Consider the following 19,989-nt stretch of genomic DNA (forward strand, 5'->3'; position numbering starts at 1 on the left):
CGGCCGTTGAACTCTGGTAATTCCTATGTTTTACTGCCTCAACAGCAGGCAAGTCGGTGGGGCCATTTAGCCTGCACCAGCACCCATTTCATCATTGCTACGCTACTGGCCAGAGCAACAGATGACAACACAGTCATCCAGCTTCTGGACTATAGCCATTATAGTTTGACCTCATAGGACAACTCCCCCCCTACCCCCCCCCCCCCCCCCCCCCCCCCCGAAATAAAAGGTAAATGCGACTGACATTAGGTTGTTTTGGCGTGCAAACAACCGAGAATGGTTCTTAGGCGGCATTGAGAATCTCAACAAGCATTACATACCTGTTTTTAATGTAATTTGCAGTAGGTGGCGCTGTTGTTCTATGATTGACCAGCTGAAACATATAGTCATACTTTTTCATCCTTGCTTTGATTGTGGTAATTATTATATTACAATTGCTTTTATAAAGCGTTTCCTTTTTTGCATTTTTACTTTTGTTGATGTTAAAAAAAAAGAAATAATTACGAACTCTTCCTTCTGGCGTAAAACTCCTAAAGTCCTGAAGGAGAGGAGGATACAAGTGTATGCATCTAACTTTTTTTTAAAAAACACCACTGTATTCCTAGACATGTTTCTCTGAATGATTGCTGTTATCGGTCTTAATCAGCATCACGGTATTCCAGATTCCTTCCTGACTCGTATCCCGAGCACAGCGTTAGCTTATTCAATGTGTATATTTGACTGGAGCTGACAAGTGAATATCTCGCTCTGCTAGCCACCCACAGCACACTAAAGCTAAAACAGACCCTTTTGCGCGCCGAGTAATATTACGCGTTTTCCCCAGGGCTTTGGTGCTTGTCCTCGGCTGTCAAACATGCCATTAGGTCATGTTGTGTGGGTTATGTTTTTCCATTGTACATGCAACGTGGCCTTAAGTGACATTTTCTGTGAGGTTAATGTAAATGAGAGGTGTGATTTCTTTGTGCACAGATCACTTATTCCGAAGAAGCTTATATTTGACAATGGTTTTTGGAAGAAATCTATATGTATTTTATAATGCGGTTTAGTAAAGACTCGCTAGCCCCCTATATGGTCGTCAAAGCGCTGTATATAGGATGACGCTCACAAATTATAAAAGAAATGCACATTTTTATAACCAAACATAGCTGCACATGGATACACGCTGCCAGCTTTCTATGATAGCAGAACACTTTAGGGAGTAATAGAAAAATGTAATGGAAAATAATACAAAAGAGGCAGGTGCAGTAATCTAAAAAATGGCATATGTATGCGATTGGTGCAGCGCAAAAGTTGCCCTCCCTTTACACGTGACAGATATGTAATAGACACACGGTATGGAAGTGCACTTAGCACGTGTATCTTGTATGATTTAACAAACTAATGTAAGTGTTGCACTTGACAACCATTATTGAGAGAGCATTCACTGTAGGATTAGAGAATGTACTCATGTTAATGTGTTTTTTGTGATAATGTAACCATCCGCATTTAGTTGATAATGTTTAAAGATGAAATGCAATCTTTTCAATGTGTGTGCTATATTACATGAATAACATTTAATGATTTGATAACTGAATATACACCATCCTTACCCATGTAGAATGTGATTTTACTTAAAACGATAAAGTTTATTTAATGTGTGCACTAATGTTACACGTAGATGCCCTTAAAATGTAGTTGCTAGCCATACTTAAAAACTGGTTTTTTTAAATGTACTGTTCCATGTAATGTGAAGCCTAATGCATTCTAAACTTATATTCATTTGCGTTTAAATGTGCACAGGCTTATAAAATGTGAACCATTTAGTTAATGTTTAAGCTGTCCTTAAGCTTGTATTTCACCATGCAGCCTAAAGCTGATTTCATTTTCTGCTAACTCGGCCTTACCTGCCGATATTCACATGCATTGTTAGTTGCAGAATAGATACACTACTGTACTAGAGATAGAGAAAGAGCCTGAGTAGAAGTCCTTGACTAATTAACATAGGGAACCAGAGCATCAACTGGAAGGCCTGTTAAGCAAATGTAGCAAACTAATTTTGTTCCTATGACCAGTGTGAGACATTTCCCTGATATTACAGTCTGCCATTCGAGAACCAAAACAATGTACCCCTGATGCATACAAAGGGTGTTAACTGGTGGACTTTGTGTGTTGTAATGTAGTGTTCACCCCATCAGACTTCAGAACCCCTTTTCCAGAGTCACTTTAGGAGGTCTTTTTCGAACCTTCTCTGCCCCTACAGGGACTATCCTTCCTTTGAACCTTGAGAGATATAGTCATCAATGCCTATTTGATCCCTTCCTAAGTGTAGTTTAGGCTAACACTTTCTCTCTGACCCATAGAGGACTCTCGACGGAGCTTCTGAAATGCTGACACCTATTAAACAAATGTTCCTTGTTCAAACCGACTCTTTAGACTCTTCAGGCGAACTGAACCATCTTTTTTGTTTGGATCTTAATTTTATTGACTGCGGATTTACATATGCATAGGCAACAAAACTTGAGACTTTTCTCTGAATATCAGCTGCTTTGATTAGTATTCTGCATTGCTATGAGAGAATTCCTTCTTTCTTTAATTCTGGTACTCCTAAACTTCTTTAGGAGATGGGGTTTCCCTGTTGTTATTTTGTATCTTCATAGAATGTTATTTGAACCTAATTTAAAATTTGTAATAACCTTCTTAACTCAAGCTACGGATTCCTGGTCCTCATTGTGTAGCCAGATGGGTTGCACTGTTAATTGAATTTGATTGATGTTATTGCTAACTCCCATCACCCCTCAGTCGGATAGAAAGGTCAGTCGGAAGACCAATGATAAGCAAGTGGGCCCAAAAAACGCTGTATCGTGGGATTCAAAAGAATTGGATGGCAGGAAGGATCTATGGGGTATGAAGTGACCCCCCACGTTGTAAGTCCACGCAAGCATACCTCTGTCTTGCTTAAAATTCCGCTTCACTTAATGATTAGTACGTACGGGCGCTGGTTCGTCACAACACGTTTAGAGTTGCCTTCTGAACCTCACTTTTGAAGGGCCTGATTTACAAAGGGCTGCAGAATGATTGCGGAAATTCCGCCCCGAGGGCAGAGACTTCTCCACGACTGAGGGGCCTCTGCCACAGTGTGGAGCACGTGCCCTTTGTGAATCACAGTGCTTAATAAGTAAAAGAATAAGTGTCAGGGCTCGCATTTTTGTTCACCAACCCATAGCCCAAGGCACTGAATACTAATGCCCTGTGGTCTTGCTTCTAACTCATGCCTCTTTAATCCAAGACCAGACACTCTCTAGCCCTTTATTTGACTCTTACAGGTTCTTTTTCTCCCTTGCTTTCTCCCTTTGTCTCTGTTTTTTTGTCTTTCTCCGCCCTTCCCGCTTTTTTGTTTTTCTCTCTCTGGCTCTGAATCTAAGCCTGTCGAGGAAAAATAAGCACTGGTCCCCCAAAAAAGTTTTTGTTGGGCACCACAGGTAACTATTGCTTAGAACAAGCATCAATGAAACCCAAATCCTTCCCACATAAGCCACCCTAAAAACTCACACCAATAATCAGCTGAATAAAGTGGCCTCTTATTTGACCATCCAGGAGTGCTCCTGGGCCTGACAAGTTGTAGCAGGCGCTATAAAAATGCTGCCATCAATATTTAATACAATACAACACTACTGAAACATACAGCAGTTGAAAAAATAGGCTAGTATAGGAAGTACTACGGGAACAATCTCATGTTATACCTTAGTACATAAGGGATTGAAAGTAGGCTAGATGAGAAACAACTATACTGATGGTGTCCAGTGCCAAGAGAAATCAACAGAGTGATCAACAGAGTGATCTTCAAGCGGTCTTCAGAAGGATGTATGACATTACAACGCATGCTTTTACCACGCATGCTGTTACAACGCAGTTTTTACAACGCATACCATTACAACGCATAGCGCTTTGGGGTGCTGGATAGTGAATAGTTTAATTTACTATTCCAACTCTAGTCCCCGTGGACACTAGGGAAGGTGTTGGATAGTAAATTAAATCTATTCCCTATCCTAGAGCGCCCCCCAGCGCAATGCGTTGTAATGGTTTTCGTTGTAAAACCTGCGTTGTAATAGCACTGCGTGGTAAAAGTTGCGTTGTAAAGGATGTTTCCCTCTTCAGAAGTCAGGTAGCCCTCGACAGTGTGTTCAATTTTCCATCTGTATTTACTTTCCAGGAGCCCTGTGTGGCTGCCCTCGCCCGCGTGGAGCGAACAGATTTCCTCTCACCCATGTGCATTGGAGAAGTGAGTCACGTGAGCGCAGAAATCACCTACACCTCAAAACATTCTGTTGAAGTTCAAGTTGACGTGTTGGCTGAAAACATCCTCACAGGTAATGCCGCGCCATCTGCTTATGTCAGGTTTCTACCTAGTTGACATGAGCTATAGCCAGGCCCACTGGAATTATCCAATGGGGGGAACCAAATTACGTGACAGAGTTGATTAAATTATGTGGCAAGAAAAGGCAAATTATAGTGCGGAATGCAGAACATTTTGTGATAGTATTGCTTCATTATTTTATCATTTTACTTTAACAATATAAATAAAAGACATTGTCATTTACAATACCAATAGCTCAAACTTGCATAAATAAGAGACCTATTGCCTACTTTTACTGTTGCAAAACGCATTGGTATCAACATGCTGCACAGAAGATGGATGGGATTGGTTGTGATTGGTGTGCAGGAGGGGTGGGGGGGCTTCGAGACAACATGTACTTTCCACAAATTCGGTCCATTAAACCAGCCATCTCTTTAAATAGCAGCAAACGAAATAAAAATAAAATCTCCAAGTCGCACACGTATTATAGCTACAGCGTGAATCATGGCATTAGCAAAGCTGTTGCCAAGGTAGTCAGGCTACTAACAGCCAACAAGCACACATTTTTCACTTTATGACTAAGAACAGAAATTTGCAAGAAAAAGTAATCACGTTTACAACTTCAACTGGATAATGAAACAGGCTGATTAACCCCATGCGCGCTGCGGGTTTTCCCGCTGTGCGCTGACTTTAGCGAAAAGCAGCGATTCATGATGAGCTCAGCTCGTCATGAGCGTACGACAGGCGTAACTCATGACGAGCTGAGCTCGTCATGAGCGTGGAAGGGGTTAAGACTGAAAGCATTCCCAACGGCGGGAGGGGGCGGCAGGCGCCATTGTTGTGTGCACATGTCACGTTGATTTAACTTTAAAAACAATGTTTAGGTTCCAAGTGCACAACAAAAGAAAGGCGCAAGTGCACCGTATTAAAGCTAAGTTGCACATCACATTTACAACATTAACCGAATAACGAAATAGGCTGATTAAGACTGAAAGCATTCTTAACATCTGATTATGTAGTGTACAACCATTTTTTTTTATAATGTATTTTATTAACATTTCTTGTTTATAACATCGATATTCAGTACATACCATTACAGCATACGATAGGATGGAGGAACATCACTTACAGTCCACACATTATTATGGTTACAACATGGTTTAGTGATGACACAGGATAAGACATTGTATTCCCAGCATTGTTCTTCCAGGGAAAGTGTCGCAGTAAATGTAGTGTACAACCATGATTAGAATTCTGCTAAAGCAGAGCAATGGAGAAAAGCAAACCATCAGAAAATTTCGATCACGTCTAGAAACACAAGGAGTTACACCAGAGAGCAGCCAGGTACATTTCCCCATTGAGAACTAATGACACTCGTGATGGCTCAACGTACGAGGTTTGATGGGTAGCATGTAAAAGTGTGTCTGTTTCTAGAGCCTCTCAGCCATTTTAGTGCCTATTTAAAACAGTTCGATTCACATGTATACTCATGAGCATAAAAACTAAAATATTTAAGGCCACAGCAGTCCTGAATTATATATTAAAATCAACAATAAGCTATTCTCCCTCACGCTTTATAAATATTAACCTGTTCCCTGTGCCCTCCACTCCCACAGTGCTTTATCAAGTGTTTTCTGCCCTGTATGAAGGTGAAATCAGTGAGTAAATCACTGCGCCCGAGGGCGGGTGGGGGCTGCGGGCCACAGGCGCCATTGTTGTGTGCATGTCATGTTGATTTACCTTTACAAAAAACAATGTATAGGTGCCGAGTGCACCACAAAAGAGAGGCACAAGTGCGCCGTCTTAAAGCTAAAGTGCACAACAAAAGAAAAGCGCGAGTGCGCCGTATTAAAGCTATTGCGCACAACAAAAGAATGGTGTGAGTGTGCCGTATTAAAGCTGAATCGCGTTGTGTAAAAAAAATAAAAATATATTTTACTTACACTGCATAATTTGCTATAAATGTAACAAGCACTTGTGCGACAAACAAGGAGCGACGGGCGGGTGGTGCAAGGGAGGGGGGACGACGACACAGACCTGCACTGACACAAGCATAAAGCAATTCAATTGACAAAGAAAAGAGCTTGACAAATAACAGATAAGCTGTGTTAGCGTAAGAAAATTGTACTTAGTCGGTGCTGCGCTTGAAAAAAACAGAAGTGATGTTGGCTGCCTAAGCCAGTCACAAAGGCAGCACAGAAGACAGACCCTGCGCTGAACAAATGGCGAGCAGCAGACGGGGGCTACCTTCTTTTACTGAATACTACAGGTCTTCCAGACAGCGCATGCATGCTGCCTAGGCTCGACCTAAAACTGAGGTCGTCTCTCGAGGTCCCGGCAAAGTGTCTTTGGCCGGGATGTTCACGTTGTGTAAGTGTCTTTAAAAGGTTAAATTGTTTTGAGAACACCTTTTGATGTAACTGGTTTTTAGTAACTGCACGGATATGTTTGAGGAGCAATTAACAACGATAACAGACCAGGAGGAAGGTTTGTCATCAGTGGTTTCCTAATGTTCTCAATTTTCAAAGAGAAGACTCATTTGAGGTCACTGCCCAGGACAATGTTCGTGATTTCAGGTGTTTGGGTCTTAGTCCGAGCGTCCGTGATCTTGTGCACATAGTAGTATTTTTATGTATGAAAGCTTTCAGGTACTAACTTTTTTATTAAGATGTTTTTTTGAGGGCTGTATTTTCTCTTTTGAGAATTTCTTAGTTATGTACTTTCAGCTAATGTCTACACTTTGAGGAGGAGTTAGAGTACAGTGAGGGGAGTGAATCGGCCTTCCGGCATTCCCTAATTTTATTTTAACTTGGCATGACAATCAGTTTTATATTAGTGGGAATAATTAAGTTTAATTAGTTTCTAGATAACATGCAGTTTAGTTCAGATGTCAAGTTAAAGGTCTGATCATTCTAAGGTGTGTGATCATGGACTCTGTCACCCCTACCCATTATGTATGTGTTTGTAGGCAATTAGGGTGATCAGATGTACAAACAGCGATGGCCGGGCTTAGTTGGGTATAAAATCCCTTAGAAATTCACACCTTTTACCAGAATAAGGTTTAGCAATTCTTTTATTTTTTCAGAAATCCATTTACAACAAAAACCTAGCCAATGGTTTCTAAATGGTTAGTAAAGCGTTCTACAGAAACATCAAACCCGAGTAAAAATAATAACAGGGATGTTGCAAGGGAAACATTATTCTATGGTGTTTAGATGTAGTTTGAGAAGGCAAGTTTTTAGACCTTTCATGAAGATGAGCACAATTGAGTAAAGTGAGAGATTACCCTGGTTCGTAATCATGGCATGAAAAGGCCTGGTTCTCATATCTGATTTTAGGCATTTAAAGCAGGAGGCTAGCTTTGCATCTGGTCAGTTATTGTTCTCTTATAGTCTAGACATTTGTTCTTAGGTAGGCTAGATCGAGTTGAAGCACTTTATATGAGGCAAGTCTTTTTGAAGTTTAGTTTGGATTTCAGTGAAAGCTTCTAGAGATGTTGAAATCTCCAGGGAAGACATTTGTACAGTAGTGGTTGGCATTGGTGTGAAATGATTCATTCAAGTGACAATGGAAGGTAGTGGGTTTATATATATATTTTGGGGAAAAAGATGTTACGATTCTGTCTAGGCTTGTTCATAACTGACATCAGGTGAAAGGAGGTTGAGTTTGCATTTTCAATTTTTCATTTGTCTTTGCACATAATGGATAGGTCTCTCTCCTCCAATCTAATGAGATTTGTGTTGGTGTAACTTGACATGGCCGTTTGATAAGAGATTGTCAAACGAGAACAGTGAGGCAGCCATGAAAAAAATGAATTATTTCCTGTGGTAGTACAAATTTAAAATGCTCATGCTGCCCCAGATCCTTTCTGCTCTGGATCCTACCTGCTCTGGATCCTACCAACTTGTTGGTGTTTTTGGACTTGCAGGATATGTAACTTCATCTACCTGTCCTGCAGTGCCACAGACGTTAGCTGTGCTTCATTTTGACCTTACCAGCACCACTCAGGTGTCCATGAAAGTGAAGGCAGTGGTCATGGCCTGTATTTTGAGGATGAGGATATCAGTGTTGCTGTTCCTCGACAACTGTCTGTTGGAGGTATGTCTACAGCCAGTTTTAACCACTTAGGGACACCTGCACTATCGATGAGCCAAAGTCCCACCTGACTCCTTGCAAAGGCTCCCATTCATTACAGCAGTCCTGGGCACAGTGGAGTCCAGGGGTTTTGGGATATGACACCAATGTTTCAGGCTCTATCTTGACAGATGGCACACACATGTTCTGCAATGGAATTTGCTGTTCAATGGGCTCAACATCAAGCCAGTCTGACTGAGTTCACCCAGGTCTCGGAAGAGGTGGCTCAAGATCTGCAATGGTGGCTCCTCAAATGCAATTTGTCCACCATCATGCCCCTCTCTCTTCCACAACCAGAGCTGCCGGTGGTGAAGGATGCATCCCTGCAGTGCTGGGGTGGACACGGGGGAGGGAGGTGGAGATCAAGGGACCTTGGTCTCTAGTGGGATGCCTGCTCCACAACAATCTGCTGGAGTTATGTGCCATTTTTCTAGCTCTCAAGGTATTTGTGCCATCCTTCATGGGGGAACTGCTGTAGGTTCTCATGGAGAACAACACAGTCATATGATACTGCAACAGTCTGGATTGAGTGGCGTCCTGGGTCCTGTGTCAGGAGGCGTTGGACCTCTGAAGGTGGCTGGAAATGTCAGGACATTTTCCTGAGTGTGAACCACCCAGCAGGGTCCCTCAATGCCAGAGTGGATGAACTGAGTAGGAGGTGCTTGCCAGATTATTAGTGGCATCTACATCCTTAGGTGGTTCAGGGTGTCTTCTGGCAGTGTGTCACCTTTTAGAATGTGTAGTGTCAAAGGTTTTGTGTTTTAGAGTTTCTGCTAGAACACTTGCTAGGAGATGTATACCGGCTGATTGGAACACAGGATTCCTGCAATCCTTTCCACCCCTGCCTCTCCTGCCCACAGTTCCCAAAAAGATCATGAACGACAGGGCCCAAGTGGCTCCTGATTGGGCCAGGAGAGTGTGGTACCCTCTGGGCTTGAACTTCTGTCCTCCAGTCAGGCTAATATTTCATGAGGACATTCTGTCTCAGCAACAAGGCAGAGTCCTCCACCTGAATATGCATATTCTAGACCTACATACTTGCTGATTGAGAGGTTGCAACTGATCGGCCACCTGAAGTGGTGGATGTCATCTTTGCCGCCAGGGGCACTGTCACAAAATCCTTTTATGCCAGGCTCAGGACAATTTGGTGTACTGGTGTGGTATTTGCAAGACTTCCCCTTTACAAGCAAAGTTGTTGGACGTCCTTTTGTCTGTTTTATCTGTCACCTAGTAAGGCTTTGTGTTGGGCACTCTTAAAGGTTATTTGTCAGCTCTTTCAAGCTTTCTACATTTGCTGAACTAACCATCCTTGCTTAAATCTCCTTTTGTGATGTGATTAATTAAAGGGTTTGCAAACATGTCTTTGTGTTTCTCATGTGTTCGCCATCATGCAATCACAGAGCTGCTCCTTGGCCGTCCTGACTTTGGAGCATGTCTTCCTCACTACAATTACATTAGCTTGTCACATGAGTGAATGTCATGCTCTTTATGTGCTTCTGACCTTCACCAGCTTTTTCCCAGACAAGGTGGTCTTGTGGGGTCAAGCGGCATTCTTGCCAAAAGTTATTACTTCCTCCCGTGTTGGACAATCCATCTTTTCCAGCATTCTTTGCTTCCCCTCTTCATTCTAAAGAGGAGGAGAGGTTCCATCGGCTAGACTCCAAATGGCCTGTAAGCTTTAAGATTGATTGTACCAAGGACTGTCGATGGACGATCAATTGTTTGTGGGTTTACCGGAGTAAAGAAAAGGAAGGCTGTGCAGAAAAGGGCCCGGTTGAAGCTGGGTAGCCCTTTGCATTACCATATGCTATCCACTGTTTGAAGTTTGGTATATGTAGATGCCATGATAAGAGGAATGAGTGTATGGAGATTACAGATGAAAGATGACAGAACTAAAAAAATGTATTCTTGTATTTGGAGCTTCAATCTGTGTCTAATGATAGCTGTATGTAAGCAATGGCGAAATGGTAAAAACACAAATAAAGAGATATCTAAAAAAAAAAGATATGCTATCCACTGGCCAAGAGACAGCCTCCTGAAGGTTAGGGCTAAGGCTGCCACCACTTTGTTGGCATCTGGTGTGCTTGTCTTTTACACCTGGCAGGCCTCGATGTTGGCCTCAGTGCCTACATTCATGAAATACGACTGCTTTTACAGCCAGGTCTGATGGAAAGGGAATTGGTCCTGAATGAGTTTTTGGTATAATCCCTCTGCCTCGTGAGGTACTGCTTTGATATCTATTCTAAGGTGTCAATTTGCAGTTAGAAGTATCCTTCAGAACAGTAAGTTACTTACCTCCGGTAACTCTCCTTTTGGTGGATACTCTATCTAACTGCAGATTCTTCACTAAACTTACATCTCACCTCCTTCTGTGGAGTGGCCTTTTTTAACATCTAAAAACTTCTCAAGTTGACATTCATCACACTAGTACCAACAATTGTTCACAGTCTACCTTTTAAGTGGTTAAGATGGGAAAGACAGGAAACGGACGTCAGCCGGCAGGGGTGCCGCTATGTCACGTCTGGGGTGGTGTAGAGTCACACAGAGCCTTTTATGCACGCGTGAGAGCACTGCTGGACTGAAAGTTTTCCGGATCCAGTCTGGCACCTGGGGAGTATTCTAAGGTTAGGAATCTGCGATTAGATAGAGTATCCACCAAAGGGAAGTAACCTGCTCTTTACGAAGGACGCGGCACCCAATATGAGCAGCTCAAACACACTATCAAATAAGGTGCACCGTTTTCTGAAATTCACCAAGTACAGAAGCACAGACAGAGGTCAGCTGTAAGCATCTTAAAATCAATAGCCCTGCTTCCTTGGATGCCTGCCGAGCACGTGCAGTGGAGTATAAAGGTAATTTGATGACCTGTACTTGAAATTGGTCGGGGCCACTGAATAAGCGTCTCACCAGTAAGCTGACCAATCTAATATGAGCACGAGATCCTTCTTTCTCCAGTTTTACTGGGCTTTCCACTATTTTTAGTGCAGAGATATCAAATTAAATCACGCTTGCATGATTATTGGTTAAACTTGTCTACATGTTTTTCTAAAATTGACTTTACCGAGTGCAGTATAAAAATAGATGCTGAACACTGTCTTTTCCCATCTGGGAATGCTTTCTAAAATAGAAACAGCTTCTCTGGGCGATATTCTAGACGATAGTATTTCGCTTTGAAAGCTATTTTCTTGTTTTCATTTACTGCCATTTATCCCTTGCTCTCTAAACTGTCATGTTCACCATAATAGTACTGATTTTAGTCAACATAACGCCTCAATTTGCATCTCATTTGCAAAAGGTAGAATAATACAAAACAATAAAAAAACATCAAAAAGAGCGAGATGCTCACATTAATATTGATGATATCAATTTCCATTTTATTGAGTTTAAAAAGCGTCTGCATTTGATTAGAGCTCTTCCAGTTTAACAAGCTTTGATACAAAGGCTTATCTTTCTAATGATACAAAAATTAATTCTTGTTTCCAATGCCAAAATATGCAATATGACATAAATAAATATACCTGAGAATGTGATGATGCACAATTCTACAAATCTTCTGGGACTGACAAAGTAATCCTAGTATATATTTTACAACACATCTATAACTCTCTAAAATAAATTAGGCATGTTGCTTTACACTGCATTACATTTGCACAAGAGTCCCTTACTTTCTTTACGTCAGATTTAATCCACACAAAAATAGCTAATAATTTGTACACAGGGGTTGCCTCCTTTTGTAGAAATGTTATGTCAGCATTTTACAATATTTGGTTAGCGGCATAACCCATAGTGATGCCCCCCCCCCTAACCCCAACACACACACACACTGAATGTGGTGAGGAGACCCAAGCCTCCCACATTTCACAGGTTCGTTTGCCTTGGGCTTAATGGGGGTCACTTTAAAGGGTTGGGGTCCCGTGGAGGGTTGGGCTCTCCCCCCTCAGGGGTCCCCTGGAGGGTTGCCCCCACTCCCCCCCCACACACACTGCAGGGGCTGCAGAGGCCAGCATTTCGCCCCTGATTTAGGTTTTCTACTAAGGGCAGATGGTAAGTCGAAGCCCAAGCCATGAACAAGTGCAAGTTGTGTTCCTGTAAATGGGTGATCGTGTTAAAACTGTCGCAAATACCATTTGTACCAGGGGCTAAGTGACCCCATAGTAGTCGTGTCTTAAGAGGCAACAATACTGCAGCCTTACAATTGTCAGGACGTAGAGCTGTTATCTCTCTTACCATGTCTGTTTCCCCAAGCCTTGGTAAGGGTTAGACCTCGTTGAGGAGCGAGTCTGCGGCTTGATTCTGGTTAAGTCAGTGCAATAGACCTTTGTGTGATAAAGGCACCTTTTCCTGCTCCAGCGCAGTGGCTTCCAGTCTGCAATAAGTTATTATCTAAGGCCAAATATTATCGACCTCCACCTGATTATAGCATGATAAGACCTGACAGAAGAAGCATTGACAAAGCCAGTAGGTCTCTCTTTTCATTAATAAAGCATTACCAAAGACAAGAGGTCAGGTTTGTAACCGAAAATTCTTGTTCATATTGCATTTTCAGCCCTGTACATCACAATTTTAAAACTCTGCAAGAGAAAACACAGAAAAATTCGGCATGCACATTTGAGAAAGATGCAGTCAGCACTTTCGTGGCGCTGGTTGCTGTATCTGAGGCCATTACAAGAGGGCCACCGGGCCGGGTCAGACCCATGTCCTTACGGTTGTGGGTACAGTATCTAGTGCTATCACTAGAGGTCACTATTAAAGGTCCCTCAAAACAGACATAGGCCATACCTGTAAGGATGCTGAAGTACCTGTCTTTTATTGAAGCTGTCAAAACCCAGACACCAAAAAATGATATAGTAAGAACATAAAATGTACTTAAACCCCTGTTAATCTGAATCTCTGCTATTGAGGAAACTGGGCATAGGGTATTTCTTGGCAGACTCGAGTGATCACCAGTTGTTTACTCATCTCAAATGTACTTATTCTTTTCTGATAATTGTTATAAAGCATATGATTGACCGGAGACATCCGGGTGATAGACCCGGAAGCAAAAGAGAGCTGTGCCCTGCTCTAATAGAAATAGTTGTAACTGGAATAGGTGGGTTTTCAAGGCTTTTCTGAAAGCATGAGTGGTCTCAGTGGCAATAATGGGTTGAGTGAAAAGAATGTGAGTGACGAAAATGATTTGGGGTAAGTGAGTGGTGTGAGCTCTGTGAGTTATGCGAGTAGTGCAAATGTTTTAAGTTAATTGAGCGATGTGAGTTATGTAACTGAAGTCTGGTGTGTGAGTTGGAAAAGTGGTGTGAGTCATGTTAGCTCTGTGAGTGATGGTATTGTTATGAGTGGAATGAGCGATGTGAATAATGTAAAAGGTGCAATATGTGAGCGGAGGATTATGTGAGTGTGCGAGATGTGAGTGATGTGATTGGTGCGAATGTTAGGAATGAAATCAGCGATGCAAATGAGGCGAATGATGCCGGCGAGGTGAGTGGTGTGCAGGTCAGGGGTGAAATGAGCAAGGTGAGTGATGAAAATAAGGTGTGTTATGTGAGTGGTGTATTATGTGAGTGGTGTTCGTGATGTGAGTGCTGTGAGTAATATAAAGGATATGAGTAAAATCAGTGATGTTCATGATGTAAATGTAGTATGATATGAGCTCTGTGAGTGGTGTGTATGTTATAAGTGAAATGAGTTATGTGAATAATGTCACTTAGGTGCAAAATGAGTGGTGAAAGTTGTGAGTGAAGTGAGCGCTGTGAGTGGGGGGAATGTTAAGAGTGGAATGACCGATGTGAGTGTTGTAAAAGTAGAACACTGTTAGTGTCATCTTATAGCCAACCTATTGAGAAGGTGGCTTTCAGTGGCCAGTTTTTTTTTTATAAACATGACTTGTTTCCTTGTCACCGAGCAGAAAACCAGAGTCTGTTCACCATCTTCTCTATCTTCTCTTGAAATTAGTTTTTTTGATATTTGATGGTGCTGTTAGCCCGTTGAACGCGTGTGGAATTCCCCCGCGGTGCTGGCGAATTCCATGCGTGCGTGATTCGGACGGCCCCTGGCTGTCGACGCACACGCCCACCGTGATGTTGGGCGGCCGGGGGCCGTCCGACGGAAGGAACGGGTTAAAGCAAACTTCTCATTCTAAATAAAGAATGGACAAACACAGATGTAAGCAGTCAGGAAGCAACGTTTATTTGCTTTACAGCCAGCGACCAACTGCACTGTTCTGTACTATTCTGCTGGGGGTTACATGCATTTCGAGCCACGTAGGAGAACTTTACACTGAAGGCAGTTGGCAAACAATAAATCATTGTGGTCAGATGATAATCAGGAGGCTAATTCAGGAGGTGCACCCAGGGTGTACTGAACCTGCATGCTTGCACATTCCGAGAAGACCCATATGCTAAAGACATACTGCACCTGCTGTTTGCATGTCAGCAAAAGCACGTACACAGTCTCATTCTATCCACAGACAAAGAGCAAAGTAATAGCATGAACTGCAAAATGGGTTACAATTTATAAAATGGATGAACAGTTGTTCACGAAATATATCTACATCCCCAATCTGCCCTTTGAAAATTGTTCAACATTAATATCAGAATGAATCAATATGTATGTGCATAAATTCCATTACCTCTGGGTCTCGCTGAATCATGCGGTACAAAAGGGGGTGGTGATGGAAGGAGCATCTGAACCTATCAAACACTCACACCCAGTCAACAGATCTGAACTGGGGTGGCAGAGTGGGCTAAAGAACGGTGATGCATTAAACCCAGATCTGTTAACTGGGTGTGAGTGTTTGATTGGTTCAGATGCTCCGTCCATCACCACCCCCTTTTGTCTCGCTGAATCATGGCACTCAAAACATGAATGTTGCTCGAGTAGGGGTATACGGCTGAGAACAAGCTTGACAAAAAACAGGGAGCATATGTATGCACAGGCTGACAACCAATATTGCAATGACGATAGGATCTTCAGTAAGTTCAACTCCATGTAGGGAAACGGCCATTACAACGAAGCCTTTACAACGAAATCGTTAACCACGCATGCAGTACAACGCATGCGTGGTTAACACGAAAGCCTTTACCACGCATACCTTTACTACGAGGTTTGTAGTAAAGGTATATGTGGTAAAGGTAAAAAGTAAAAAAAGTGGGCTTGGGGGGGTCTCCCCCCAAAAAAGAAACTCACCTGAAGTCACGTCGGGTATCAGCGTCGTTTAAGAGAAAACGGAAAATAAACTTCCGCTTTCTCTTAACGACGTATGACGTCACCACGCTAGTAATTGTGGTAAATGTAATGCGTGGTAAACGAATTCCGTTGTAACGCATGCGTGGTAAAGGCATGCGTTGCAACGGGATTCGTTGTAACGTCATATATTCCTCCATGTACCAAAGTGTGTAAAAAAGTCATCCCATAATGCATGGTCAGCTAAATTATGATGAGTTTAATTCTTTGTGATAAGCTTTCATCATTTGTATGGCAAAGTTCTCATGGTATTCTTCATTAGAAGTAGAACAAATGGAATGCAGATCTTTCTCTTTGACAGTGTCTTTATCCATCCAGATTGTTCGTCTTCAGTGCTCCTCCCCCTCTGTTCCTTATTGTTCACCATCAATAGTTCATGAGAGGTCACCAGTACTTCGCAGATATGAACTCGATAGAAAGTCGATTGGTTGAGTTCAAAGGATGGCCTTGGAGTTTGTGACACTGATGAAGGCGAAAAATACATTTCAGACAATATTAACTTGGGACATATGTAGAGTTGCGGCAAGCCATTGGGATACCCTGAAAGCATTTTGTTACTGTGCTAGGCTGTGATACACTGGTTTATACGATGAGGGGCACTATTAGCCAAAGGATTTCCTGCCACTTAATGGTTTGCTGTTTTGGATTACAGGGTGGTAATACCTGTTATAGTCGGTGCATAAATATATATATGAGTAGGAGTTCTGCTACTAGTCTAAGATCGGTGATATAGTGGAATTGCTTGACATTATATTTTGAGGTGGATTGGTGTGCATGTTTTGGTACTAACATTTAACACTTACTATTCGTTACATATTTATAACTAGGTTTATGAGTATTTGAGGAACTGATGGTTTACAACGACAGAACGTTACAGTGTGACAACTTGCGTACAGGTGAGCTGGTATTAGGTCATCTAGACATAAGAACAACCATGAGGGTTATAAGGTGGTACTAGGGTGTGACTACATAATAGAGCATGTCAATTGCTTTTTTATAGGAGATATATTTTCACTTTATTCTTTTGGGACACATTTGGATAAAAGCGGATACTGTACAAGTTATAGAACAGCATGTTATCGACGCACGTGGTACTGCACTCTTTCTCCATTAGATGTTATCAATATGCAATAAATTTCTGCTGCACACATGTGAGGACTCAGATTATTCCATTGACTAATCTACCAACACACTACTGGTTTGGGATTTAGTGATGTATTCCAGGATCTTATGGAACACCACTATATATGTTATATGTGATGGATTATGAACCTGTGTAATGCGTGTGTCAATATTATATGTAATTTCAGTCTGTGTTTTACTTTGTAGCCCTGATGAAGTCAGTGGCTTATGCACCTAATGACGAAACATGTGCTGGCTACAAGATTGACCAACTGGCTACGTGATTCATTGAAGTCATCTGAATTCATGTGAAGAAGAGAAAATAAAAGTCAAAGGAATTTACTGTATTCTGTACTGACATCTTTTGGACATTTGGTTCCTCGGGGGACTGATTTATTCATTCAGATTGAGGACTTTGCCCTCATCAGAGTTGAGGGTGTTGGTGGCCACTTTTATCCCCCTGGAAGCACCAGAATATAACTTGAGATTTACGCTGGGGTACCTACAGGTTTGCGCAATTGACAACCTTGCCACAGGGATTATTCTATTTGATCGGAGGTCTGATGTTATTGACCTCCAGTGGGGCAGGTGATGGCATATCTTGCCCCCCACTGGATGCCCATTATGGCAGGATGGCAAATTAAAGGGGTTGAAGGCTGCACGGGGAGTGTTGGACTGGCCTGACCGCTGGCTACCTGGTTTGTGGGAACAGCGTCCTCTGCCATGAAAAGGTGTGGAAGCTTGCTGGCAGTGGTGGCTGGGAAGGTATTGATGTGTGTGGAACCCCCTTCCATTCCCACAAAAGGAGTGAAAGGTAGACTAGGGGTAGCGAGGGGCCATAGAGAGGCCCAAAAGCCTGGCCTTATCCCTAGAGTTTCTTAAAATGCTCTAGCACTGAGTCAACTTTCTCTCCCAAGAGACGGGAGCCAACAAAGGGCACGTCCAAAAGCGACGCTTGGACATCCCCTGAAAAGCCAGTAGTCCTCAGCCAGGTGTGGCACTGAAGGGCCACTGATCAAGAAATCACTCTGCCTGGCGAGTCAGTTCTAGAGCCACCTTGGAAACTCCAGCGTGCAGAACTGCTGACATACTGCGTTCTCAGCAGTAACAAATAGATCTAACCAAGCCTTTCCTCACTCTTGGAAGAGGCCGTGCACCACCTCCGGATGAAGCTGCCATTCATGATCTGCTAAGCATTGATGGCTGAGTTCATCCGCCCTGGTGTTCAGAGAGCATGGCAGGTGTTGAACTGCAAGGGAAATGCCCTGGTGTTCCAGCCATGTCCAGGGATACAATGCTTTCTGAAAAAGGGTCTCTGACCCCGCCCTGCTTGTTGCAGTACCACATGGCGGTGGTGTTGTCCATGAACACCTGCAGTAGCCTTGATTTGATGGAGGGTGGAAAGGCCTTCATTGCCAATCAAATCGCCTGGAGCTCCAACACATTTATGTGGTGTCTGGACTCAGCCAGAAACCATAGTCTTCTGATCTCCGTCTCCCTCAGATGGCTACCCCAACCCACAAGTAACGCATCTGTTACTACAGTCAATTCTGTCTGGGGAATGGAGAGGGGTCTACCGCCTGAGGGCCTGCGCGCTCATATTACCAGAGCCAAAGCTGTAATCACTGTGTTAGCTTGTGGAGTACTAGTCCTGGGGACCTGTCAGGCTGCAACGTGGGCTTAATCGCACACGCTCACAAAGCACTACTGCCTGGACAGTCACATCAGTCGATATGGGCATTTTGCCTCTTCAGACCTGGAGGAGTTTGGTTGGTAGACCCACCTCTCTGGAGGCATTGCTTGGGTATCTATTCTAAGGTAAGGAAACTGTGGCTAGAAGTCTCTATCAGATGAACAGGTTACTTACCTTCCATAATGCATTATCTGGTAGAGACTCTACATAGCTGCTGAATCCTTACTGACTCTCCCTTTCTCTGAAATCTGATTAAAGGATGAGAGTTTCCCTTATAAAGGGCCCAAGACACTCACACCAGTGGTCAGTCTTCATCATGATTTCACCCTCCTGGCGTGGAAAGTCAAGAAAATGATGTCAGCGTGCTGAGGTGGCATCTATATTGGTACTGCATATGTCACATCTGACGTGGACGCCGACATGAAGCTGAACAACGTCACCTACTGGCTCACAGGGGTACTGCTTGAAAATTTCCAGATCCAATCTGACGCCTAGAAATAATTCTAAGGTAAGGAAACAGTGGCTAGATAGAGTCTCTATCAGATTTGGCGTTACTGAAGGTAAGTAACTTGTTCTTCACTACTTTTGGATCTGGATTGCTTGGTTTATGCAACCTTGACATCTGGGAATTCACTGCAGTTCTGTGAATGACTTTTCAAGCAGTTGCCTTTAAATCAAGAGTGAGATCTACTAACATCCTTTCAGTACTGGAGCTGTGTGAAAGACTTTTCGAGCAGTTGCAGGTGACTGGAGAAGAACATCTAGTTATAGAGCTTGCGATACTGAACCATTCCAGAAGAATTGTTAGGTGGTTACATTTGACTCAGGGACAGCTATATCGTGCAGAACTGCAGCTTTACAAAATGCCAGATCTATTGGTGATGGATATCCTGTATCAGCCAAATCAAAGTTTCCAAAAGTGCATGTACTCAAATTTCTTTACTGGCAGACTTGTCAAAACCATCCAATGGGGGCCTGATTCCACTCTGTCCTTGTGTTTTGTCCTGAGGAGGCCCACATTAAGAGGGCTGAAACATGTCAACTTGTGCAATATGAGGAGATCCTACTTCTTTTAATGAAATATATGGATTTATTCAGCTGAAAGTATGAAAAATGTAAGGATCAGCCACTGTTTTTGGCCATCTTCAGGACTATTGTAACTATCACCAGGTGATTTGTGACAGTAGATTGGACTGCAACACCCTATATATGAAAATTGCTTTCATACAAGGACTATGAAGGGACCACAAAGGCTGTTAATGCCAGCCTAAACAATGTGCAATAAATGTCAAGTGACAGTGTGATTTTTGTATGTTTGTTCTCAAGTATAGAATGTGTTTTTGTTGTGCTGTTTTGTATAGAAATTATGTATATTGAACTATGTGATGAAACGGAAATGAGTTCCACCACTAGTGAGCTACACCACTATTGTAGTATTTAAAAAAAAATTCTAATCAATCCCTGTGGA

At 42.6% G+C, this 19,989-nt stretch overlaps 1 protein-coding gene across 2 annotated transcripts in view; it reads left to right on the forward strand.

Moving 5' to 3' along the window:
* Window positions 1-19,989, forward strand: part of ACOT7 (acyl-CoA thioesterase 7) — a 1,240,110-nt gene that overhangs the window by 337,885 nt on the left and 882,236 nt on the right. For both annotated transcript variants that reach the window (XM_078640951.1, XM_078640950.1), the window contains exon 3: window positions 4,190-4,346. In XM_078640951.1, the coding sequence (XP_078497077.1) occupies window positions 4,190-4,346 (157 nt within the window). The remainder of the gene's footprint in view (window positions 1-4,189; window positions 4,347-19,989) is intronic.

The sequence above is a fragment of the Lissotriton helveticus genome, chromosome 5_1, assembly GCF_964261635.1.
Source record: "Lissotriton helveticus chromosome 5_1, aLisHel1.1, whole genome shotgun sequence".
NCBI classification, from domain to species: Eukaryota; Metazoa; Chordata; class Amphibia; order Caudata; family Salamandridae; genus Lissotriton; species Lissotriton helveticus.